Below are 26,767 nucleotides of genomic sequence, written 5' to 3' on the forward strand. Positions count from 1 at the left end.
TCCAAGATTATTGTTTGCTTATATTAACTGGGAGCAGAAGTTAATTCAGCTGATGGAATTTTTATACATTGTTAATGAGTGGCTTGTACGTGCTTTAGGCCAGGGCGGTTTCTCTGTGTGGCTTATAAAAAGTTTGCGGGGTGCTTGCACACACTGCAGCTTATGTACTGATATATTCTTGCATTCTGACCTTTAAGTGAAAACTGTGTGACAGGAACTATGTAGTTTGTTCTGAGAATTTCTGTAAAACCGACTTATGGGGCCCAGTGAGGGATGTGTGTGTGTGAATGGGTGGGGGGATTTAGTAATGCTGTCTGTGTTTGCACGCCTTGTGTCAGCATTGTGGGGAAGACATGTCTGCAATTGGCAGGTGTGGCTTTGAGAGGCCTGTTGTAATCCTTTTAATTTAGCATCACTGTCATTAAACAACCTCAGTGTGTAGCATGCTTGAATACGTCAGAAGGCAAGAGAATATTTGGCGGTGTGTCATTTGCAGATCATATTTTAGAAATCGATTTTCAGCCTAATGTGCTGTATTTATGGGTTAACCCTTTGAAACCTGGATCAGCATCAAGTTTTTGTTTCCTTGTGCTGCTTTCATACACCTAACAAACATTTAAACCTCTGAAACATGGGCAAATTGGTTTGATTTCTTTTAAAAACATTTCTTGGGGAAACAGGCAATCAGCAGCTTGGTATGAAATGTCCTGCAAATTGCAAAAATAAAAAATACAAAAAGTAAAAGGTGACAAGAAAAGGACCTGAAAACTGGCCCAAAAATTAAGAGAGAGAATAAGTAGAAATGTTTCAAATAATTATATATTTTAAAAAATCTGAAAATTATTATTATTATTGTTGCTGTTACTGTTGTTGTTGTTGTTGTTATTTATGTTTATCGTTTTATTTTAATTTAACATTTTTTCAGCTTACTGCCTGTTTTGATCTTTTACTTTTCTTTTCTTTTTATGGTTAATTCCAGGTAATTTTCTTGTAACGTTTTACGAATTACTTGCTATTTTTTTGTCATTTCTTATTAAGTAGCTCATTAACTTTCTCCATGTTTTTGAAAGAAATCAAGCCAAGTAGCTCAGATTTTTAAAAAAAAAAGTCATATCAAATCTGGTTAAAATACTGCAGATCTTGTCCAATGCATGTAATAAAAATGCTATAAAATTATGTGTTAAGGAGAAGAACAGTTCAATAGAAAGCTGATTATTTTTGTCATTTACGTCACTCGTGCAGATATTTCTAGTTCTATATTATTCATGTAGGAAATGCTGTCTATGTCACAAGCCTCATATCTACGAGAGCAATTGCATGTTGTTTGAGAAGGAAGGAGGGGGAGTTGAGAACTTTCCGCTCTTACACAGAGGAAGAAATTTTCTTCTGAATGTGGTTTAACAGACAGGAAGCAGCAGAAACCAACTGCTCAGTGATGCTGTTCCTGTGAGTGCAAAATTCACAGGTCAGTTTGTGGGTATTTTTTTTTTCAACCCAGTTTTAAAATGTGTCCTTGCTGTTTCTGGCTATCATTATTTCTCTTGTGTGCCCTGAAACAAGAAAGTCCAGTATGCTGTGCTGTGATAAAGGGCACGTTAGGAGGGTATACTGTATAAAGGACAGAGAACAGCCACAGCAGGAAAAATGCCTCTTATATATTTTTATGAAAACTGACCAAAAAAGAAGTGGAATCTTGTCTTTGGAGACATTTTTGAACTATTGTCACTGGGGACATTACTGAGCTTTAATCCTTTTGAAGTCTGAGCAACTAGGCTTGATTTCTTTCAAAAACATGGGAAGAAGACAATAAGCATCTTAAGAAGAAACCCAAAATAAACAAAAACAGTTTCAAGAAAATGACATGAAAATTTGCCAGAAAAGAAAAGTCAAATAACATGAAATAAAGTGCTAAAAATAAAGACACCCCCCCACCACACACACACACACACACACACACACACACATACACACACACGCACACATACATATATTCTGATATATACATAATTTTTAAATGTATAATCAAAAAAATCATAAACATACTTTTCTGGATTTACTTTTCTCTATTTATTTCCTAAAAGTTTTCTCTCTTTCTTTTGAAAAACTCATTTTAAGGCCATTTTCTTGTCACCTTTAACCAGTTTCTCGCTTATAGCCTTTTTTTTTGTTCAAAAGAAATCTTTTGAATTTTCCCATGTTTCAAAGGTTTAAATGTTTGTGAAAGGCATCTGAATGCAGCACAAAATTGATGTTGATCCAGGCTTCAAAGGGTTAATCTCCAGACCATATTATACTTGTAAAGCAAAAGCCAAATGTGATAGTGTATTAGTTGGCACAAACAACTGTTGTCACAGGAAGGCATGGGTCCTTCTCCTGGAGCCTCGTGCACGAGTGGAAAAGTACAAGGTTCACAGGAGATGAGATTAAATTCCATTCTCCTTCTGAAAGCTGGGGCTCGAGGTGACGTTTTTCTCTCAGTCTTCATTTGGCCCTGGCACGACACTGGCCAAATGCCTCCTACGTTAAAGACAGGCACAGTGAGTGCTGGGTGAACGCAGTGCCCTCTCGCTTGTGTTTCTGATGCCTTGTGTTCTGCAGCTGCATGCTGTTAACCAGTGTCTCTGTGCTGGCCTCTGTGCCCGTCTCTGCCATTTTATCACCACACGCATGGTGTGGCCTCAGGATTGCAGTGAAAGCACTCCTTTATTCGGCTCAATAAAGTGGAGTTTAGAACATGGTGAGACATGCTGTATTGTGTAATGCTGGGTGGTGTGTAAAATGTAGCATGCACAGAAAATACTGTATACAAAACAGTTTTTTTTCAGTGCTGTCATAGTGCTGTAGCACCTCTGTGTGTTTTTTGTGTGGCGTTGATGCAACTCCTTAATTACTATCTTCCCACTCTTGAATTAGCAAACACTTTTCCACCACTATGGCCTCCTCCTACTATAATTCAACTAACCCTTTATCTGCTCATTTGTTGTCTTAAAATATAGAAAAGATGAAGATAAATAGACTTACACTGTCATTACTTTAGGGTTTTCCACAAGTTCATTTATTTGTGGCGATCCAGCATTATAATGAAATCTGCTGCAACATATTGATTCTTTACTTTTGGATCTGGATCGTTCATTAGGAGCGGTATGGGAATATGTAAACCGTTTGATTATCTACGCTCACAGAGTGTACTCTGGACACAGACAGAGCAGCAGTCAATTCAAGTCAAGTCACATTTATTTACGAGCATATTTAAAAACAACATTGATCAAAGTGCTTCACAGGGAGATAAAATAAAACAGAGGCAAGAAAAAATAAATATACAGAAATGGTTAAATAAATTAGAGCAGACAATATCATGACGAAATCATAACACAAAAATAGCATTGCATAAACAAAAAAAAAAATACAGGTAGTGTCAAGCAGTTAAAGTGAAACTGAACTGTTCATTGTGCTGGGTCTAAAAGTCTGGTCTGATCAGCTGTGAACGGATCAGCTGATTAACTGTCTAACCCACAAGTCACAAACTGCTGCAGAGGAAGAAGAGAGCTATAATATAATAACTGTAATAATCTAAGGGGTCATAAACACAAAAACACCCCTTAAAATTTGGCAATTTGTTTCAACCAGCGTTGGGAAGGTTACTTTTGAAATGTAATGGGTTACAGATTACTAGTTACCATGTTAAAAATGTAATAAGTTACATAACTATTTTAATTACTTAGTCAAAGTATTGTAACTTACTATATTGGATTACATTTGATTACTTTTCTAACAGATGTTTTAAACAGGGCAATAAAACTGACCTAAAAATATGTGCATAAATACTGCGTTCAAATTTGTCTTAATGGCTTTGCTGACCCGCGTTGTCCAAAAATATGCCAAAAGAAGGCATTCCTGCACGGCAAAAAAAATGTACAAAATTAATGATTTATTCAACATATAATTTTAACACTATAACCTTTGTAATCCACCAACTAACCAACATTTTATCTGAACTTTGATAACTGTAACTGTAACTTATTACAGTAACATTTATTTTACAGTTTAATTACTGTAACTTGTTACTCCCCAACACTGGATACCACTGCCCCTTTGTCGTCATCCCTGTCACATGTATATTCAAATTCTGTTTGGGAAACACTGTTACTTTACTTGTTCTCTCCCTAAATTGAACCATATTTTTACGTTACGAAAATGATTTTTCTTGGCCCTAAAAGTGCCATTGTTTTACACACTTGTACATAATTTAATGACATCTGTACCAAAACATGCCCAAAAAGGAACTGCTGTCCAGAAATGATGATCAGGATCCTCTGATGCCCATATGAGCTATCACAGGGCTCCAGGAATGAGCTCGAGCCTCATATCACTGAGTCATTTCCTTTACAGGAACCCAGAGGATCCTGCAAAAACAGCATGTCTGTGCTGACAACCATTCAATAACATGGTCGTGGTAAGCCCACGCATTTTTCTGCCATCTTGCACACCGGTGTTCCTCTGCACAGCTGAGTCGGGGAAAAAACTAAAGCTTTGCAGGACTCATTGACGGTTTTCTGTTAAAATGTGTCTCTCAGCAGCACTGCATGATTCAGACTAAAATCACTGCCTCTGTCAGTGTTAAAGCCTTTGCAGGTGTTTAGTGAGTGCAGAGAGGACTCATTTCAAATACTAGGGAAACCACCCGCTCTCTTGCATCTTTAAGTCCTGTGAGCGCCGTATCGCAGCACCCACCCCTGTATACTCCTGCTGTGTCACCTGGAGAAATCTACATAGTTGTAACCTGAGATGAAAATGGCTGATAAGTAAAATTTGCCCTGGTCCTTTTCTCGCATCTCACAATGTTTGCACTCACCACATGCAGGGTGAGTCATTGCATAGTCATTCAATTGGCTTAAATTACCTCCTTTCATGGTCAACAATGAGCTCAGCTGAAGAGACTAAAGCGGGGGAAGTAGGGCCTTCTGGGAATGCTCCATTTGTTCATGAATCCTGACTCTAATTGGTTGTTATTGCGACTGGCAGTCACCATGCTGTAGGGGTGGAGTAGGCCAGTGTTTGCTTCGTACTCCCCCTCAGTCTGCTGCACACCAGCCTGCCATATATAACAGACAGCTGTAATCGCTGGAGAAGAGGATTGATAGAGATCACATCACCATGGCCACAGAGAAGGACCATGATGGAGCCATGCTATCAGTTATCCATATTAGTGATTATCTTTAGGGTTGCGCACACTTGTTTGCCCAGGGTTAAAATAATAATTGGATTAAATAATATTAAAAACAATCTTTTGTTTATTGAACAGGACATAGAAGAAATCCTGCAGTACACAACCAGTTTCGAGATTTTAGTTTGGTAAATTTCTTAAAGGTGCTCTTATCTATATTTCTATATTTACAATAAATCAAATGACACCGTGTAATGTGAAAGGAGATGAAACCACAGAGCATTATCACCAGCTCTTAACTTTCACTCAGCTTTATAAAGCATTTTGACCAAACAGGTGATAGTCAGTGAACACGGCTGAGAAGTTAGCAACTAAAGAGCCAGATATTTGCTTGTAGGGATTGGAGGTGACCAAAACTGAGCTACAATGAGAGTAAATATGTCATTAATTCATCAGGAGGACAAAAACCGGGCTTCAAGTGAAGTCAGGGAAATAAGCAACTGTATGCTAACAGTGTAGCTGTAACAACCTCTCTGGCCAAACAGTTCTTGGGGCTCCTTGACAGGAACTGCTCACTGGGGAGCTCCCATGAGAACTAGATAACTTTATTTTTTTAAGTTTGCATTCATACTGCTAATAGAAACGATGAAGTGACATCCTGTATGGTGGCTGGTGGTTGGTATAGCAGCCTGACCTTTGCAAAATCACATAGTATGTCCAATATCACACATTCGATCAGTAAAGCCTGGATTTCACTGTCAGTCCTTTTTTTTTTTTTTAAAAAAATGTTTTCTTCTCTTCTTTCTTATTTTTTTTTTCATCGCGAGCTGTTGTTTGTGTTTTGTGTTGTGTTGTTTACACAGCTAATGGGTTTTAAAAAATGCCAGTAATGCATTGGCTGTGCTCGACCAATCAGTGTGCACTTACAGTGTGTCACTTGTGGTTCCTCTTGTGATGGGAGTGTACCTACTCTGACATAGGAGCCAATACTTCTTTCTAGCTCTTGGGAGCAGAAATAATGAAAAGGGTATCCTTTAACTATAAAAAAAGTTCCTCTGGCCTGAAAAAGGCCTAATTTTGTGTTTGCAGTTTCTCCAGCTGCTCCCATAAAGGAAAAATACAATTAAAGCTGCTTTGAAATTGGTAATAAGGATATTTGTCAATTCACAATGATGGTCTTTGAATAACTAAGTTATTTAATAGTTTTAGCACAAATTATTTGAAAAGCATTTGACTTCGTAGTTTTTAACAATGGAAAATAATTGAAATTACAAGGAGAGAGAGGGAGGGTTGTGACATGCAACACACGTGTTTGGCTGGATTTAAACCCAGGACACCGATGTCACACACTTCATGCTGTAGATCTCTGGGTCCCGCTGATGCCCCGCCTGGTAACCACACGAAAATACTCTAAGTCTGTCAAAAGGAGGCCCCACCCATGACTCAGAGGCAGTCTATTTGCTCTGTGGACTATTATGCATTGACTAACATCCCAGTAAAATCCCTCCCTTCGCTGTTCTCCTCCTCTTCTCCTCCTCATGACGTAGAGAGTTCACTTACAACCCTGCCCCTGTGCTGGGACAAGGCAGCAGTTGTCATGTGCTCAGGGATAATGTGCAGGCTGCGGCTGACTAATGGCTGGCTCTCTTGTATCCCTGTCTGCTGTTAGCACGATGCCAACTGGGCCATTCAGATCAATGAAACACTGACAGTGGGGATATAGAAAATAAATGCAAACATTGACACAGTCTGATGCATTATAGCACGAATACAACAGACACCTAAAATCAATTAGACACACAAATATAAAGCATGGGAAAGAAGATTTACTGATTACATCAATCTTGATTCTCGCTGATCTCCTGCAGTCCGTTTCCAGTCATCTGATAACCCTTTAATGGCTGGATGCTGATGATTTGTTCATCATTTAATAGAAGTCATGCCTGCAAGCTGAAAATTTCACACTAACTTCTCTATAAAGGTACCACAAAATTTGACAACGGCAAAAGAGGAACCAAGATCCTTGGTTATAGAGGACACATTGTTTTAGGTCCTCACATTTTGGCGATGGCAAGTAGGCTAAGCAGGGCAACCTTAACCACTTTTACACTGCCTCTCTAAGGCATGAATATTTTGCTGTTCTGCCGCCTTGTCGTTTTGCATATACGGTACGATTACAAAATGGGGGGAATTGAGTTGTCTTGTCTTTAAGCTGCCATGGGAGGCAGAAACAGTGCTGGTACGGTCTCTGTATTAAAGGACAGCCAGAAGGATGGGACCATTGGCTGGACAGGTGTGACATTTTGATGATGTGTTTTGTGTGCAACCCACGGTGGGAAATTTAAAAAGCAATGAGCAAAGTCAAAGAAGAAGAGTGGCAGCCAGAAATGTTTGCAAATTTGATAGATAGATAGACAGACCCTTTATTGATACTAGTAGATATCTAAAAAACTGAGCACAGAAGCTGAAATACATTATAAAAGGAACCCAAATCGCCCTGATAAAGCAATAAAAACTACACGTAATGTATATTAAAGATACTAAAAATCAGAGTATTTAACGTGCAATGTGGTTTATCTGAGAGCAGTATGAAAAAGTATATACATGTATAAATATATAATCTATACACAATAACATCCCTAAAAACCAATAATGTAAAATGTACCCATAGAAATAAATAAATATATGCACACACAAATCTACACAGTATACAGTATTAAACTGTGCATATATGTATGGGAAAACAATGAGATTCGGGAGCTCCTCACCCTCCGAGCACAGGATAAGATCATCCGCCATATAACAGAGACAGTAAATGATTAATGACATGTAATGCCATTTCTATTGTTTAGAAAGTGCTGCGAACACATATGTTATACGTCACAATGGGAGGCTGACGCTGTTGTGTTCAGCATCACACTTGCCACACCTCTTTTGTTTCTGCTATACCGTCATGCTGTCTAAAATCACACACGGGGGTGTTATGATGCCACCTTTGTTTGGTTTTGTGTAAGCATGCAAAGGAGGTATTAAGATGGGACCCAGCAGTGGTCTTATATTCTGATCTTTGTGTAAAAAGAGCTTCAGAGTGATGTCATATGATACGGGCCGCTGCACTTCGAACTCATCCCACATGGGGTGTCCTGCTTGTCACAGAGGGCAAATAAGGGCATCTGCTGCAAATATGTCTGCGGTCCATGTGAAAATATAAATGGAGAGTCACTAAGCAGGCAGACACATGTCCACTGACTGTTTTTTTTTTGTTTTGTTTTGTTTTTGTTTTTTTTTACATGATTAATACATCTTCCTCCATTTGGAAGCCCGGTGCAATACATCCTGTCTTTTCCGCTTGAGTCTGGTAATGGCACACTCTCCAAGCGCAAACATGCCAAGAAGACCAGGGCTCTGAAGAGCTCCAGACAGATGGCTGCAGCGTCCAGCTTTGGCAGAGGTGGGCATGGACACTGCCCAGCAGAGACGGCAAGAGAGGGGACTGACTGGAATGAAACACCAGCCTTCAAAAAGATTTAGTATCCCCGTCTCTCTCTCTTCTGTCTCCCAAAGCGATGCTTTCCAGACCCCGGCCACATGTTACTATTCTGTCTGAATGCTTAGCAGGAAGATAAACTAAATCGTAAAATGTGTTTGGCCCCCGCGCCCCGCAAGCTGCTCAGAAGTTCAATCCTCCTCTGTCACCTCCTCTCCCCCTTTCAAAACTTCAAAATACAATTGGGCCTGGTATGCAACTTCGTCAGTCACACAGGCATTTCAAAGCAAATGAGCTCCACCCTGCAGCAGTGGAAAAAGCAGGGATGGTGAGTGTGTGTGGTGAGGGGGTTTACTAAACACTGCCATCTCTTACTTCTCTGCTGCTGCCAGCTCTTTGGTCTCTGGGAAACAGGAGGGGGGGTTGTGGCCCTGAGGTGTCCATTTATTTTTCAGCCCCTCCCGTCCTTCGGCCCTGAAACCTGCCTTTGGGTATTGTGTTGTTGGGACACACCTCAGCACACACACATGCACACACACAAACACTCTCTCTCTCTCTCACATACACACACACTAGTAAGCAACACGACCACCAGTTTCCCTCCCCCGCCTCCTGTGATCACAGTAACTCCCCGAGGGTCAGTACAGAGGGGCAGACGAGTGATCGCTCGCCTTTATGTGTGTGTGTGTGTGTGTGTGTGTGTGTGTGTGTGTGTTTCTATGAAGAGGGAGGGCTCGTTCAGACCCTCTCATGTGATCATGGTATCAGCCCCCTGAGTCTTATGATCATGGGTGGCGTTTTGGGGGGTGTCTTCACTTCTGGGATGGACACAGCTATGAAATGAGAGGCGTTAGTGATGAAATCAGGAGTTGTGCCTCAAGATCCTCCTGAGTGTGTGTTGCTGTGCTTATTTTAGAGCTCAGTTTGGATTGGCAATCATTGTGATATTTGAGTGAAAAGATATTTTTGAATGCCAAACATCTGACAAATCCATGCTTTCAAATGTAAGAATTTGCCCCTTTTCCTGGTCTTACATTATAGTAAATTAAACATTTTTTTTTTAAAAAGAAAAAAAAATCTTTTTATTGCTGAATGGACAAAACAAGCTATTTCAAAATGTCGCTTTGTGCTCTTGGAAATTTTACTCATCTTTCTTCTGTTTTCTGTATACAATTAATCATGGCAATAATAGACAAATTTATTTATTGACCATAAATCATGTCTATTGTTATTGTTTTAGCAATGCCTTATTTAGACTATCACTGTAGTAATATCTGGAGTGGTTTGAACTTTTATGCCTCAAAATGAGTGGATGAACAAAGTCGACCTTTTAAAGGTCCAGCATGTTGGATTTAGGGGTATTTATTGGCAGTGATATTCATAAATATGTTTTCATTTGTTTATAATCCCCCAAAAATAAGAATAGTTGTGTTTTTGTTACCTTAGAATGAGCCATTTATATCTACAGAGGAGGTCCTCTTCCACGGTGTCCACCATGTTGTTTCTACAGTGGCCCAGATTGGACAAAAGAAACACCAGTTGTAGATAGGGCCATTTGCATTTTCACTTTTGCCATCATCGTTTTCCTCCATGCTTGGAAGTTTCAGTTCTGCACCCTAAGCACAAGATACCAATAAATGCTACACACGGGACCTTCACATACGTTAGTGTCATATCTGATGTTTGTTATGAGTTATGATGAGTAAAAGTACAACATCAAAAATAGATTTCTAACACTAGCAGGAATACATTTAAATTGTCATTAAGCATGATACCCGCTGAAATCTTTTCTAGGGCAGGCACAGACATCTTTTAAGCTTGGTCTGGACTCACTTTGTGAGATTATTAAAGGTTTGTACGAAATGGAGACAGGAATTAGACAGTGATGCTGAGATTTGCGGCATTTTTAGCTTTCACAACTAAACTTAGCCCAGATATGTACAGTGTGTCCTGCCTGAAGCTTTGCAGGTCTGTTATTAGTTGAAGGATGACTTTTCAGCCCTAAAAAATACTCTCCATCCTACTGCACGCACGCTCTTCCACTGCACTGTCCCCACTCCTCCCTGCCTCTCACTGAAATTAAACTGATCTAATATGTCTCCTGACCTTCACCCCCATCTCTTTCTCTCGCTCTCTGCCAGGTGTAGATGCTCCAGGCGCAGCGGGACCCAGCCTCCGTGTCAGAGAGGGACGAGGCTGCTCCCACCTGGGCCACAGCACTCCTCTGAAACTCGTGGTCTCTCTCTCGTTAACCGCCCAGATTGGAGAACAGGACGACGACAGGGAAGCCATTTTGTGAGGTGAAGCTGAGCCAGGAGTAGTCGGGATATTTTAGGCTGCTCCCTGCCCTCTGAACTGAACATGACGACTGCTGTGCAGCCCAGTGAGCTGGTGTTTGAGTTTGCCAGCAACGGGATGGACGAAATCAACCAGGTAGGTATCACGCCAGAGAAAACACTTTTAACTTTTTAAAAGAAGCTTTAAGGCTGCAGTTTTCATTTCATGATGAACATCCGTCTTTTCTCAACTTGAGCTTGTTGATGAAAGTAAGATCTTTTTGAAAGAAGGGCAAACAAAAGTTGTGTAAACATCACGGTCACTGGGGTAGGATTAGCTGTGACTCAGAGCCTGAGATCTTTAACATGTTGGGGGACGAGTGGTGGAGGGGAGGATGGAGCAGAGAGGAGAGGAGGTCTGGGAAGAGGCTGCTGGGAGCGCAGAAATGGAAAGACTGAAAAACCTGCAGCAAGGTTAGGGTGCGTGGGAGGGAAAGGGTGGGGCCTACATGTGTGTTGTGGCACAAAGGTTACTTGTGTGTGCATACGATGTGAACCTGTGTGCCTGTGTGTCTTCTCATTACCCGGTCAGGTTTGCAGTTATCTCATCCCCACAACCGTGTCTGAATCCTGTGGAGCAGGCTTGATTGTAAGTGTGGTTGTATGTGTGTTTGTGTGTACTGGTATCTGTGTAGTGTGTATCTAGAGCGACAAGTTGTCACTGGATCCCTGAATAGCACCAGCTCAGGTTAAACCTGACGGACCAGTTACGAGGCTGCTTGGAAGGTACGGGATAAAAGGTCTTGCATTGTTCCTGTGCTACAGTTTTGTTCCTTGCTGCACCCACTCGGCCGGTTATGTAAGCATCATGCCCCTATTTACCAAGTCCTGGAAATACCCCCTAAAAAGGACATTAACGGACTAGTGCAGTTGCCATTTTGTGTCTCCTGGCTGCTGTCAAGATATATTTTGGCCACAGTAAAGCTGTTGGAGTTGAGTTTTGTAATGATTAGCCATGCTATATTGTTTTTTAAATCAATAAGTAGCTCCCAAGGGTGTATTGGTAATAACTGCAGGATAGCTTTCTGATTTTTGGCACCACGTGTAATCATAAAAACATGCTCTCAATTTTTTAATGAGTTTTAGTATGAATATACAATAACAAGTTTCATTCTTATTACCATATGACTTTCTCTCCAAAATCAGAGAGAGAAAGAAAAACAAAAGAAGAAGATTATCAAAGAAAAGAAAAACAATCATGGTTTATTTATATAAAGTTTATTTTCAAAGAAGGGCATATACTTTACATATCAAGTTTGTACATCAGTTAGTCCAAAAGTTGTTTCCGTTGTGTTGTAGATCATCGATTTGTTTTCAAACACACTTTCTCTCAGTCTAAGCTGGTAGGTCATTTTCTCCATGGTACAAATATGTCTTATAATTTCTAACCTATTTTGGTAGGGGGGTTCAGTCTTGTACCAGTTCCTTGTTATTGCTCTCTTGTTTATATATCCAAAATACACAACTTTGCAATCCTTAGGTATTGCATATCCCAGAGTTTCTTTAATTTTAACATTCACGCCTTCCCAGAATTGGTGTAATTTGTGACATTCCCAGAAAATGTGCGTGCAGTTTATTACTTTATATGCATTCTGTACAATAACTACAAACTACAAAAATAGAAATTGTCAAGCTCCAGAAACAAACATTGTGCTTTTAGGTAAACATGATCGTATCTCCAATAATCCTCTCACATGTCGTGATAATGAGGATATATAAAGTGCACAGACAGTTGGACTCATTGTGGCCGAGCAGGTAAAGCAGAAGAGAGCGGGGTGTGGAGGGAACAGCTTGCACAGATGCTGTTGCTTTCAAAGGCAGAATAGGGAACTCAGAAATGCAAATCGGGGCCTGATTCTTATCGCTTTCCCTACTAGAAACCCTATTCACGTCAACAAAGAGGAAGAAGCAGTTAAAGCCTTTATGATGTTCAATATTATTTGTCAGAGGGAGTTGCATGTCGGGCGCCACTTCTCCTGAGAGCCCCACCTTATCAACCTTTAAATAACACTCCCTCTCTCTGCCATAGTGATTATCTTTCACAGTGAGCTTGGTTTACACGACAATACTGTTTCAAGGTAGAAAAAAAACAGTTCACATCACAACAACAGCAGAGACAGCAGCTTCAGACGTCGAGTGCTCTGTCAGCAAACTGTGGAGACTTTCTGCGTTTGATGGGGGGGGGGGGGGGGGCGGGGGGTGGGAGCTGTTTTAGCAGACCAATTGTCAAAATGCCTTTGTCTACACTCACGCTTGACTCTCACTCAAGGACAGCAAACATCATTTAAGCCCCAGACAAGGAGATGCAGTAGCCTCACCGTCTCGCTATCTGATAATATGTCTACCAAAGACTCCGATTAATGGGAAACATTCAGTGTATGTCAGCGAGACATTGACTGCAGTCAAAGCAAAACTTTTTATTAGCCTCTTGAGGTTTCACTGTGGAGATGTCGCTCAGCTGTTTGTTGTTGATCTTCAAAGCTTTGATCTGGAGTGTGGAGCCATCTCCAGACACCTACATTATGTACAGTGTATCAAATTACAAATAAACACTCCTAGTCCTTCCAGGGAGGCCCAACCTTTTTTTAACCGTGTCCAAATAACAAGCCGATCTGTTATTTTCCTGGTTAAAGTGTAGCCGAAATGGGCACCCTCCTCCTCTCACCCCGGCAGCTCAAAGCCCAGACACCTGGTATGCCCCAGAGGTCCAAACCAACAATGGACACTTGTGCAAAGAGACAGATAAGCCTTTATTCCTGTTCCTCCTGCTGCACCTTTTCTCTACCCGACTCCGGCTTTAATGAGGTCATGACTGTATAAATCTGTTCTTAATTCAGGGTTCCTGCGGTTCCTTAAAAAGTCTGAAAAGTCATAGGATTAACTGATCTAAAAGAAGGCATTAATTGGTATTAAACTGTCTTAAACCAATCAAACAAACTTTTTAAAAATGCCAAGATATGGGAGGAAGGATTTTATTGATTGGTTAATCATCCATGCTCACAATAAAATTTGAGAGTGGGACACACAAAATTGCTGCAAAAAATCTTGAAAAACCTAGAAAAACAAATGCCAGGTATTTCCAGGAGACAAAAAAAGTATATGAATGAATATTTGTTAAGACTAATTCCTAACTCTAAATAATTGATGTCAGTTCAGTTCATTTTTTCCCTTCATTTCTGGTTACTGAAAAATTTGTTTTAAGTTTTACCCCAGGTGGTGGTAAAAAAAAATATGTTTTAGAAAGTGTTAAATCTAACTTGCTTTAAGTTGCAGTTGAGTTAGTTCATCTGGTTACATTTTTAAATTACCACTAATACATTAATTTAAAGAGGAAACTTTTGTTCTTTTTTACGGAGTGCTTTTCTATTTTTTTTTGTTTGGGCCCACAATTGACCTAATTTTCTAACTTTTCTAGAAAAGATTTTCCCCTTGCACCTCTGTTATTCCAAGTGGGCTAAAAGAGTTCCGTAAAGATGAACATTTTTATCAAAATCTGATTTGTTTCAGTGTGGTCAAGACACATAATACACTTAAAGCAAAATAATTGCATTAGCTGCTTGGCATTGACCTGTTAAAAGAAGTTATTTGAAGTGTAGTCTGCCGCCATCTGCTGGTGGTGACCTGAGTTGTTTTGCATCAAAGAACCTGAGGTGACCTTTCATTTAAAACAAAAGCCCCGATACAGTGAAGAGTGTTTACTTGTGTTGAAGCTTTCTAAATCTGATTTGCCTCTCATGTTTATTTCAAACTCTTTGAAATAAACAATTTAGCAGCTGTCTAAACCAGAAAGTCATCAAAATAAGAGTTTTAAAGGACCACATGACTTACGCAGAGGACTGAATTAGTCCCCACGCCCCTCCCATTGACATGAACCCAGCGCACACTGAGCACTCTTGACCCTGTCTGTGTTTGAGGAGCACTGGAGTACATTGGGCTCCTCAGTTGTTTCAACAGTTTGGCACCGAGCTGCGGTAATTCCCCCTATCCCCCGGCTCCCTCCTGCATCAGGCATAGCCGTGCCTGAAATGAGACGGTGAGCTGAGAATTCCCAAAGCACGTTTAGGACATGATGAAAGAGGTGCTCGCCTGCAACTCACGATTGATCCATTAACATTCAATTGAGCTTATATAATTTCTGAGCATAAGATTAACTTCTCAGGAGAAGTAGGCCAAATCAAACAGCTGGTTCCTGTCTTCTTCAGTGGTTCCCTGCGGACTGCTGCAACACCACAGAAATGAGCTCTCCTGCATGCTGTGTGCCTCCACATTAGCTGAAATTGAGTATGATTCTACGATATTTTACAGGGTAATAAAGACAAGGGACCAAAGCCAGTTATAGCATTAATCTGATGTCATCTGGGGATTTTATATTGCATTTATGACGTGTAGTCGAGGAATTAATGGTGTTTTTATTGCATATTCACATACATGTGCAAAGAGTGTCAGTTCCCTGGCTCCCTGTGAGAGCTCCTGTGTTACAGCGTCTCATACCTTTCTCTGTCTGTGTGTGTGTCCTCTCTCTGTTCAGCTGGACGACCCGTCAGTATTTCCAGCGGTGATTGTTGAGCAGGTGCCCGCAGCTGATCTGCTGCAGGTTTACTCAGGCCTGGAGTCCGACGAGGTGACCAACGGCATCATGGTGGACACCACCCTGCATGTAGTGGAGGAGCCCTCCATGTTGGTGGGAGGGGTCGACCTCTCAGGTAAAGATGTTTTACTTTGCTATCATTAAATGGAGCTATGATCAGTTTTGTACACATGAAATACTCTAGTGTTTAAGTTCAGTTCACAGCAGTCGAAATTAGAATATATGGTCTAAGATTTACAATTCAGTCTTTTCTCTTTTAATTGTTTACATAAAAAAATATAGTGAAACAATCTTGCCTTGCCTAAATAGTCTTAAAATTGAATCTGTTATGTCTTAACTGCCACAAATATTTAATCAAATTTAATCCATCTTATTATTATTTCTTTTTTTTTATCAACATGACATTTCTGATGTTACAAGTCCTTTAACCTACAGCTGAACCTACACCTTTTTTACCTTATACTTCCACTCACAATGTAGATTAACCTAACTCACTCTAAAAAACATAATCCTTTGTAAAAACCCATCTCTCTATACTTACCTGCGATGCTTGAATATGAAAACCAAGATTGTCCAAAATCACTCTTAAGTTTGGTTACAAATTAATCTTAAGAAGTCTTTAAACTCATTAAGTTAAAGTGTCTGAAACCTGGAGGCACCCTCAATTAGCACATTAATCTTAACTGTTTCTGGATTTTTTGTGATGTTTTTATCAGGTTTCACAAAAATAGAGCATCAAGAATGTCTAGCTTGTGCAAACGTCCCTCAGCACAGGCAAAACTGACCATGGTGTTACTTTAAACTAATTTAATGCCAGCAGACATAGAAAAGAATCTGGTACTCAAGATAACATTCAGCTAAATCAGACAAAGAACCAGATATACATATTTCATTAATATACAATCATATTATATGAATAGTTACCTACAAGGACTTCATATTGATGAATTTGTTGTTGTCTGGTGGACAGAAACAACGGTCTCTGGTCCAGAGGACAGCATGGAGACGAACGAAGCGGCAGCAGCTCTTCTGAACATGGAGTCTCCAAACAACATTTTGGATGAGAAGCGTATGAGTATGTATTTTGCATATTCTACATTATAACAGTGATCTAACATCGATCATATGTTGTGTGCAAGATATGTCCTTTTTGATCTATTCATGGTTTGTGTTTCTGTGTCTCTCATTTCTGTGTAGTTCACACCTACGGCACTCTGCTGGAGTCAGACTTGACATACACCCCTCTGAGGCCTGACCAGATGGATAGCAGTGCCCTTGACGTGTCCCTCGACGAGGACACTTCATCCATGGATGAGATCCCCCAAAAGTGCCCCTTAAAACCTCAGAAAAAAACCAAAGGTAACACAGCTTTCCTCTTCCTCCTCCTCGTTAGAACCCAGGAATAATCTCTCCTACTAAAATTTCAGCTTTATAGGTAATTGGATGATTTTATTGTGACCTCTCACCTCATAACACACAACCCCTTAATTTGAATCATAGTGCGGAAGCCGCGGGCGGTGCGTCCCTGCTCCCCCATCACCACCCCTAACCTGCCACTCAGGAAGAAGAGCAAAGAGGGCAAAGGTAAGCCTCACTAACTTGTCCACTTCTCAGTAATGAGCCAATAAAAATCAAGGTCTCCCCTCCTCTTGTGTACGCTCTGTTTCCTCCTGTGGTGTGTGCAAACAGCAGTCCTCAACCCCTGCAGTCCGCCGGGGTTGAATCTGTGCGAGTTAATGGATGAGGGGATCTCAGAGTGCTGTGTTTCGCGGGGAAACAGAAGTGATTGCAGGCTGGAGGGCACATTGATGCTCTACCGATAGAAGCTGCTCGATGTGAGCCCTCGTTGCACCATACAGTGTGACACAAAGAGGAGGGGGCTGGGGACGGCAGGTTCAGCTGCACACATATACATCACCCTGTCATGGTGTCTGGGATTCAAGTGGCTACTGGGAGCGTTGCTGTTTTTAACCACTTCTAGCCAAAGCATCTCACAAATTAGAGTTATCTACTCGCAGGCTCCGTATAATTGATTCCCCTCCAAGGCACACATGCTCACATACGACTGACACAACAATGGTTATTAGAAAAGACGTCTTTCTCCTGCAACCCTTTAGTCGCCTTATAACACTTTTAAGCAAGACTCTAAATTACTAAATGAATAATAGATGCCTATAGCACAGCCCCACCATGAATGTGTTGACAGTTAAATATGTGACTTAATTTAGTTCCCCCCTCAATTTGCAGGCAACACAATCTACCTGTGGGAATTCCTCCTGGCTCTACTGCAAGATAAGAACACCTGTCCCAAATACATCAAGTGGACACAGCGGGAGAAAGGCATCTTTAAGTTGGTGGACTCCAAAGCTGTTTCAAAGCTGTGGGGCAAACACAAGAACAAGCCCGACATGAACTACGAGACCATGGGAAGAGCTCTCAGGTAAGGGGGAATGTACAAATGAGCACCATTTTGTAAAGCTTTGTGCACATTAGCTTACGTTTAGCCCTGAACCCTGCAGACATGACTCCACAGATATGTTCATAACAACACACTCATTGGATTTTATGCGGCTGTTAAATTTGAAGGACAATAATGTGATAAACAGCTCCTTAGCTGGTTTCTGATAACTTTGGAAAATGTCCAGAGAATCAGCTCCGGATATTGGAAATACTCAGTTTGGTTTAGTAGTGGTTGGGTAGGGCGTGCTGAAGGCAGGACATGACTCAGATTACACCATGGTCACACTGCCAGTTCATATTTTGGTCATGACACAACAGAGCCTCTTGCCGTTTCTTGAATTTGTCTGATAATTTTGGCGTTGGCCCTTACTGACTGAAGCTCCCAAAGCTCATCATCTCTAAAGACAGACATTGTCGTTGCCGTCTTTATGTGATAGCGGAGGTGGAAGACATTGTGTTTTCAGGTTGTCCGTTTGTCCATCTGTCTTATTTTCATGAACGCGATATCTCAAGAGCGCCTCGAGGGATTTTTTTTTCAAAATTCACACAAATGTACACTTGGACTCAACGATGAGCTGATTAGATTTTGGTGTTTAAAGTTTGAGGTTACTGTGACCCTGCATTCTTGTGAATGCATTATTTGAAGTTGACCTTCAGGAAGTTTCCACAAATTTGGCACAAACATCACTTGGACTTAAGAATCGACTTATTAGAATTTGATGGTTTAATGTCAAAGTCATAATGACCTCATAAAACATGTTTTTGGCCATAATTGGCAAATTTAACACAAATGTCTAATAGGATATAACGGTGAAGTTCTGATATTCTATATCTAAGAGGTCAAAGGTCAAATGTGATATTATAATGGCCTTAAAAAAACACTTTTTTGGCCATTACTCAGTGTCCTAACTCAGGAGCAGAAGGGGAGACATTTGGTCAGGTACTGAATTTGTGACACTAATCTTGCTACTAAGCCACATGTTGGAAACGTCATTGAGACGCCCACTCGCGGTCTTTGAATCCTACAGAAAATGACCTGCTCTATTCACACATGGACTCAATCGGATGTTACACACACTTTTCACATCGGACTTTGCAGGTTAAAGTCTGTTTAATGTCCAATCCAGCTGATTCGGACATTAGTGTTCTCACATACAGCTCCTTGGGGTAATGTCTATTTAGTTTTGGGTTTGCAGTGCATGTGTGAAAAGGGTTCTTATCTTCTTTCTCTTCTAGGTACTACTATCAAAGAGGCATCCTGGCCAAAGTTGAGGGTCAGCGGCTGGTCTATCAGTTTAAGGAAATGCCAGCTGATTTGGTGGTAATCGAGGATGAGGACGCAAACTCTGATGCCAATGTTAGCTACGGAAATCAAAAATCCACCAATGGGAGGTCTGTGGTCCGCGGAGGGTCCAAAGCACACGGGAGAGCTCACGGTCAACACCACGTGTCAGTGAAACACATGAAGAAGGAGCCTAATGATGAATATCTGTACCCGGAAGTTAATGGCGGACAGACGGAGCAGCTCCTCCACTCCGTCCATATGTTGCAGGCCAACGAAGGGTCGGCCATCCAAGATCCAGCACAAGCTATGAGGTAGGAGACCTGCATCAGGAACTATACTCTTTAAAAGAGTTGTTTTTCACACCATGTATTATCCACAAATCTGTTGAGAGGGACTGTCAGCTAAATGAAGAATGGTTTCATTTCTCATTTATTTGAATATAGCACAGTGGGAACTGGAAAACATTCATTTATGATCAGAGACTCCTATTCTTTCAAACCAGACCTATTGCCAGACTATCACCGGGGTGATATTATTATCCCTATGCCGGATATGTCAATATCAGCAAATAAACAGCGCAAAATTGCAGCACAGAAAGGTCAAGAATGTGTTTGAGATAATTTATAAACAGGTTTATACCACTCGCATGTCTGCACGTTGAGTGCAATCTCACACACAGCATCGCACAGCATCGCACAGCATCGCACAACCTCACACAGCATCGCACAACTTCGCACAGCCTCGCACAACCTCACACAGCCTCGCACAACCTCGCACAGCATCGCACAACCTCGCACAGCATCGCACAACCTCGCACAGCCTCGCACAACCTCACACATCCTCGCACAGCCTTGCACAGCTTCACACAAGCTCGCATAACCTGGCACAGCCTCACATAGCCAGACTTATCTCTAGGCCAGTCATGATAACTACTTTTGTCGGACAATAATTTTGTCCCAGAAATATTTGGGATAAATAATATTCATTTTAAGATAATTTTATGCTGCAGGTGAAATTATAATGGCATTATATTGCAAGTACACCCTTTCAAAGTAGTAGACCGAGTCTTTGAGTAGTAGGATTTAACCAGGCTGTTTATATTGGCATCATGTTGCCTAAAATGTTGGTGACATTCTTATGTAAACTGTCACACATGTAAACATGCAATCGAAAATAAATTAACATGACCTCGATAATTTTGTTGACCTCGATAAGGCAATAAAGTAATTTTTATGACTTTGTTTTAGCGTACTGTTTCAAGTTTCTTGCCAACAACTTTATTTTGCTAATATGTAACTTTAACTAGCTTTCCTCATGCTGATGTCAACACAGATTTGTTGTTATCAATGTAACATTATCAGGACGAAATAAGGTGTTTCCCTGTCAACAGTGAGTTTACTACATCCTTTTCTTCCTGAAGGCATCCTGAAGGATCTCTGGTCATCCTAAACATGTTTTCTATTGTCCCTGGGATGACGGGATGATGTTAGTTTCAAGCCCAGCTTTGCCTGCGCAAAAATGATGTGACACAACAGAAAAACATCGGCCACTGGTGAACGTCATCCTATATATCGATTGGCAGATGGCAGTCAACAATGCAAACACTGACCGATACTAATTAAATTGGTGCATCTCTATATCAGTCAATATATAATCTGATTTTTGTAACTGTTAAAATTCAATATTTGATATTTAATTCAGTTTTTTTTTTTTTTATAAAGCCCAATACCACAAATCACTGTTTGCCTCAGAGGGCTTTACAACATACGACATCAACAAAAATATCAGTCCGAACCTCAAAAATCCAGCATCAGACGGGAGCTATTCCAAACCCACAGGATGCTTTGATAAGAAAATTTTTTTCAGAGGAGCGTTTGAGGTGAAGGCCAATTTATTCCACGGTTCAGGAAATTTACAAAATGTAAGAACCCCTGACACACACGAAATTACTCGGTGCTCATACACAAACAAACATGCACAAAAATACACTTGTCCTTGAAATTCACATATGACTGACTCAACCTGCGTCGACCTTTTGTTAATGGCTGCGACTTGAAATAGAAATCAATCTCTAAACCTCATCAGCTTTTTAGAAATTGAGTTAAACTGTGCTTAAACCTTTGAGGCAGAGGGTGGACACAGTAAAACATGTAATATAATAAGTAGCCCTGCAGTACATACTACCTTTGCAAAGATTATAATGTTAATTTGTTGATGTCAGAGAGGTGTTGACCGACTCTTTGGTGTTCTTTGTTTTTTTTTTTCGTACTGCCTAAATAATCAAAGTATTATCAGTCATCTGGCTTTTTTTTCTAAGCTGTTAAACATTGTCTGCAGATAGGAATCAAGGAGAATAATGACTTCTGCAGTACAGCTGACAACGCCGTTTGTTATATTAATAAGGGCATTAGTTCTGCTGTTTAGGATCATTGCTGTGCACTGGGTACCTTTCTCAACAGGGTTCCATTAAAAAGTAATCCTTGTCTATATTTGCAGAGATACAAACTGAATATTCAATTACAGCAGCTCCGTCAGACAAAATGAAGAAACACGAGTACATATCCAGTTTATTTTTGTCTTTGCAGGGCCATCACTGCTCCTGCATCAGTTCCTATGGTCTTGACGTCTCCCGGCTCTCTGCAGTCTGTCCCCCTCACCACTGTCCTGGCCAACGGGGACTCCTGCCACTCCTCCCCCCCACGGGTTATTCTCCACACCATGCCCTCCACCACCGCAGGAGGTAAAGATGTGCTCACCATCCAGACGGCCTCTCTCGCAGGCGGAGCCAACAGCCTGCATGACGGCCTCTCTCAGCACCTCCTGGTCACCAGTCTGGACTCCTCCGCTGTCTCCTCCTCTTCCACCTCCTCCTGCTGCACTTCCCCTCCAGGAGTCATTAGCTCCACTGCTTCCAACCTCAACGGTCTCCCCCGCCTGGTCACCATCAACACCACCTGTGGGCAGACCATGGTGGCCCAGCAGCCCGGCACTGTAATTGCCACTGTGCTCAAATCCAGCGACCTCTCGGGGCTGCAGGTCAAAGAGGAGATGCTGGACCCCAGCTACTTCCAGTCGATGGTGAACGGGGATCCATCACTGGCGGCGAGTACGTTTGAGAAAGAGGAGATTGAGGTAGGGGAGGCGGAGCTGCAGTATAGGACTGTGATCATTGATAGCAGTCAAAGCCAGGGCCACGAGGCTGTGAGTGAAACTATAATTAATGGACATTTCTCCCAGAGCAGCAGCCCCAACGAGGGCTTGACCCCGGTGGAGGAGCTGGAAGTGCGTGGGGAGATGTCCCTGCAGCCTGAGCAGGGAATCAAAGGCCTGCAGGAGCTGCCGCTGTCTGTCCAATTGCCTGCAAACTTTATCCAGATAAAGACAGAGCCCACAGAGGCTTAGGACTGCAGGACACAAGCTGAACCAAAAGAAAAAACAGACAACAATTTAATTCATTTTGACCACAGACTTAAAGTTTTTGTTTTGTACCACAGTGATCTGATCAGAGATCAGAGTGAGGGATCCTGCAGCGTGTTGCTCTTAAAGGGTTGGTCAGTTCAGCCTCAGGATTTATTGTTTACTCACAGATTTTGTGACCATGTGCCTAATTTTAAAAGAATCAAGGGAGTGTTTAGTTTTTCTAAGAAGTCACTTTTAACATTTGGGATTATTTCTCGAGTCATTAACCCCAACACACTCACACATACAGATACATATTCAAAGATACATACACATAAAAGAACCTTCCCCGTCTAGGAGAACAGCCATCAGATAAACCAGGGATCCCTGTCTACCAAATGTGCCAGTTAGTCATTTTCTTACCTTACATCTCATTGGACTTGTATGTTAAACGAGGACGCAACAAACCAAAACTGGGGACTGAATGCCAAAATGGTGCAATGAAATCAGACTTCTGAGATCGTGCAGAGGACGTGTGTGTGTGTGTGTGTTTTTTTAGGATGCCGTGTCACAGTGTCCAATCCGGTGGGGGAAAAAAACACACACATCTCAGAGTTTAATTGAAGAGTGCCTTACAGGAAGTTCAAAACCGGCAAGACTCTTTTGTGGAAACGTCTGGGGAAAAGATGAAAAACGGACTAAATGGCTTTCCAGACTTTTACGAACTTATTACTCATTTATTTTCATATAAACAAAAACAGGTATGCATTTGCTCTCTATTACTCCTGGCCTTAAAACACTGTGTTACGATGGAAATGGGCATTTTCTGTCCACCAAGGACAGTCCGACATCAAAACTGTTTGTATAGAGCTGCAGACTGGAGGCACAGAAAGATAGGGAGGCACAAACGGAGAGAAAGAATACGCAGGATAAAACAGATTTTATCAGCCTCTGGCTTCAGGGGCTCCAAGGTTTAAATCCTGTTTATATGAAATGGAATATATATGGATATATATACATATAATATACAATTGAGATTCAGTTTTAAGGCCATAGTGAATTTATTTATTTTGTGAATTTCTAAATTCTGTATAAAAAAGGCACATTTGTCTTCTATTTACATGTGTAAACATGAGGGAAAATACAAAGAATATGAACGTTAATACCAGGAAGCTTTTTTTTAAAAAGACCAACATTTTTCATTTGTATAGCATTCCATATAATCAGCTTTGGTATTTTCTTAAGTTTTGGACTCTGCAGCATCATTATCCCCCTGTTATATTCTCTTAATGTAAAAATTGTCTGTTGTGTGTCTGATTTAAACACGTTCTGAATGTGCCTTCTTTTCAGCAGACATACCTCTTTACCTTTTTCAGCAGTTAAAGGGTAACTTCAGTATTTTTCAACCAGGACCGTGTTTTCCAATATTTTTGTTTTTAAGTGATTAATGGAGACAACAATTTTTAAAACTGGTCCAGTATTGAGAGAGACCGCTGCATCTGGTAGCCGCGAAACAGGCTGCAATGTAACAACTCCGGGCATTTGTGCACTCTGTTTACGTCCACTGAAAGTGTTTGCTTTTACCACAGACAGGCTCAGATTGTTATTCGGACAACAGTATGGAAAGGATTTCTACAGAGATAGACCTTCTTATTAAAGAGTAAGATGCTTTTTGTTTAACAAGTGACAGTCAAAAATCCACTGTCACCAAACCAACCAGACTACATTTAAATAAACACCAATTTAATCATTGTAAAACACACTTTATTCAACAGAAAGAAAATAAAACTCACAAAAGTCATGTTGGTATGTCTTTCCATTGTTCCATCATTCAATAACTGTGATGATGAAATAAACCTTTCATTTACCCAGTTAGATGTGGAAAATATTCTGGCTCTATACATGGTAAAATTACTGTTTATTTAAATAGAGTCTGGTGGGTTTGGCAATGGCAATTTGAGGGCTGTTTTAAGTTAACCCTTTGTAACCTGAGCAAATTGGCTGGATTTCTTTCAAAAATATGTAAAGAAGGCAATGAGCAACTTCACAAAAAAGGGCCAAAAAATTTGCAAGAAATTGTAAAAAAGTAAAAAGAAAATAATAAAAGGCAACGAAAAAAGAACATTTTTTGATAATATGTAATAATGTACTTTTTTTTTTTTTTTTACATTTTTTGCAATTTGCGGGACATTTCTTGCCATGTTTCTCATCATCTTTTCTCCCATTCTTTTTTGAAAGAAATCAAACCAGAGGTTCAGAGGTTCAAATGCTTGTGAAATGCGTCTGAATGCAGCACAAGAAAAATGATGTTGGTCCAGGTGTTAACGGGTTTTCCAAAAAGGATCTGACTCTGTAACAAAAAGATCTGTCTGTGGGGATCCTTTCCTTCATGTTATCATACACTTAGGTTAACAGTCTGAGCCTGTCAGTATCAAAAACAAGCACAGTAATGGACGCAAACTGACGATGCACAAATCCCCCAAGTGGCCACATTAAAGCCTGTTTTGGCTGCAGCGCTCTCACTCAGTACTGGACCAGCTCCAGAGACTGTTATTCCGATTAGTTACTCAAATACAAATTCATGGGAAAATAATTTCAGTGATGAAAAATACCAAAGTTACGCTGTGGGGACTATGCATTCAAAAAGATTATGTTCTGCATAAAGCATCAAATGTATCAATCAGTATGTCTTTGAAATTATAGCTCAAATTAGTTATTTGGTACAAAGATGTACCAGTGCTGGTTTTAAGCTTCTCTCCTCCTCCTCCTCCTCCTCCTCCTCCCTCTCCTCCCCCTGTCTCCTCCTCCTCCTGCTCTGGGGTCAGTCCAGTCTGTGTCTTCTTTATTTGCTGTCCCACTTTGTTAAGGACCTCTCAGACCAGCCATCCGATTGGCCCCTTGCTCCTGCCGGGGATGAAGCCATATTGATCCTGAGTGGTATCTCGGCTAAATTGGTTGTATTTTCCACCCGGACTGTAGCTGCAGAGTGAGGACATTCAGACATACTGACCTCCATCCGCACTGGCACCTAAGGACAGGAGCTAAACGCTGCTTTACAACCCCACATCAGCCAAAGGGGCTCTGCGTCTGCAAAGACACTCTGAATGTATACTTTTGACAATCAATAATTACACTGGGCTACATTTGCATAGAAATCTAGTCTTTTGAATGGGGATTTGCTGCTTTTTTTTGCGTTGTATATATCTGCCCTGCCTTTTTTCCCCCTAAAGCACTGCTGACTGTGAGATGCCGAGGTATGTCCACTGCTTATGTTTTGTTGCTTCCGGGGTTGCCTCCGTTATGCTGAATATAGAGTAGATTTTTAAGAAAAAAGTACTAATTAAAAACAAAATCTTGGTCACCGAATATCCTTTTTATTTGTTGTTTTTATTTGAATGAGCGCAGATAAAATGTCACACGGAAAATTTGAACACAAAACAAAATTAAACTTGGAAACAAATAGCTGACAAGGGGGAGGTCACTGTGTCAATTAATTGCTACTGTCAAGATAATGAAAATGAATCATTTCTGCCTCAAAGTTGTATTTTCGGGCTGCTGCGGCTTTGAGGGACATTCGACCACATGGCATTTGAAGAGAGAAAAAGCTACTGTAGGGAACTGGATTTGAGCCATTAGCAGGCCAGAGACTGATTGGACTGTACTTAAGAGCGCTGCTTCTCCAGTTGCTGTGGGTGGATGAATACATTAGCATGTGACATGCCCAGAACTGAAGACAGCCGAGTCTGTCACCACAGCTTGCAGAGTGAAGTGTGTGTGTGTGTGTGTGTGTGTGGCTGGCGAGAGGAAGGGTTACACTGACTTGGATTGATTCAGTTAGAGCATGTGTTTGTGTGTGAGTCTGTGTGTGTGTTTGTGTGTGTGTGTGTGTGTGTGTGTGTGTGTGTGTTGGCTCGAATTGACTGTGTGTGTGTGTGTTCAGGGTCGGGGAGGAAGAGGAGGGGTGGTGGCGTTGAGGAAGCTGTCTGGCAGCAGGGATTGCCTACTGTGCCTTGCTCTGTCTACACCCACATGCACAGCTGTGTACCAC

The 26,767-nt window shown here is 41.1% G+C and overlaps 1 protein-coding gene across 3 annotated transcripts in view; it reads left to right on the forward strand.

Moving 5' to 3' along the window:
• Positions 1–24,697, forward strand: part of elf1 (E74-like ETS transcription factor 1) — a 53,126-nt gene extending 28,429 nt beyond the window's left edge. For 2 of the 3 annotated variants that reach the window (XM_042492939.1, XM_042492938.1), the window contains exons 2-10: positions 10,793–11,084; positions 11,520–11,576; positions 15,516–15,690; positions 16,546–16,650; positions 16,773–16,934; positions 17,076–17,159; positions 17,823–18,015; positions 19,272–19,631; positions 21,906–24,697. In XM_042492939.1, the coding sequence (XP_042348873.1) occupies positions 11,013–11,084; positions 11,520–11,576; positions 15,516–15,690; positions 16,546–16,650; positions 16,773–16,934; positions 17,076–17,159; positions 17,823–18,015; positions 19,272–19,631; positions 21,906–22,722 (2,025 nt within the window). In that variant the 5' untranslated portion in view covers positions 10,793–11,012 and the 3' untranslated portion in view covers positions 22,723–24,697. The remainder of the gene's footprint in view (positions 1–10,792; positions 11,085–11,519; positions 11,577–15,515; positions 15,691–16,545; positions 16,651–16,772; positions 16,935–17,075; positions 17,160–17,822; positions 18,016–19,271; positions 19,632–21,905) is intronic. The other variant, XM_042492941.1, reaches the window with a different exon arrangement.
• The last annotated feature ends 2,070 nt before the right edge of the window (positions 24,698–26,767 follow it).

Source organism: Plectropomus leopardus, chromosome 9 (assembly GCF_008729295.1).
Source record: "Plectropomus leopardus isolate mb chromosome 9, YSFRI_Pleo_2.0, whole genome shotgun sequence".
Taxonomy (NCBI): domain Eukaryota; kingdom Metazoa; phylum Chordata; class Actinopteri; order Perciformes; family Serranidae; genus Plectropomus; species Plectropomus leopardus.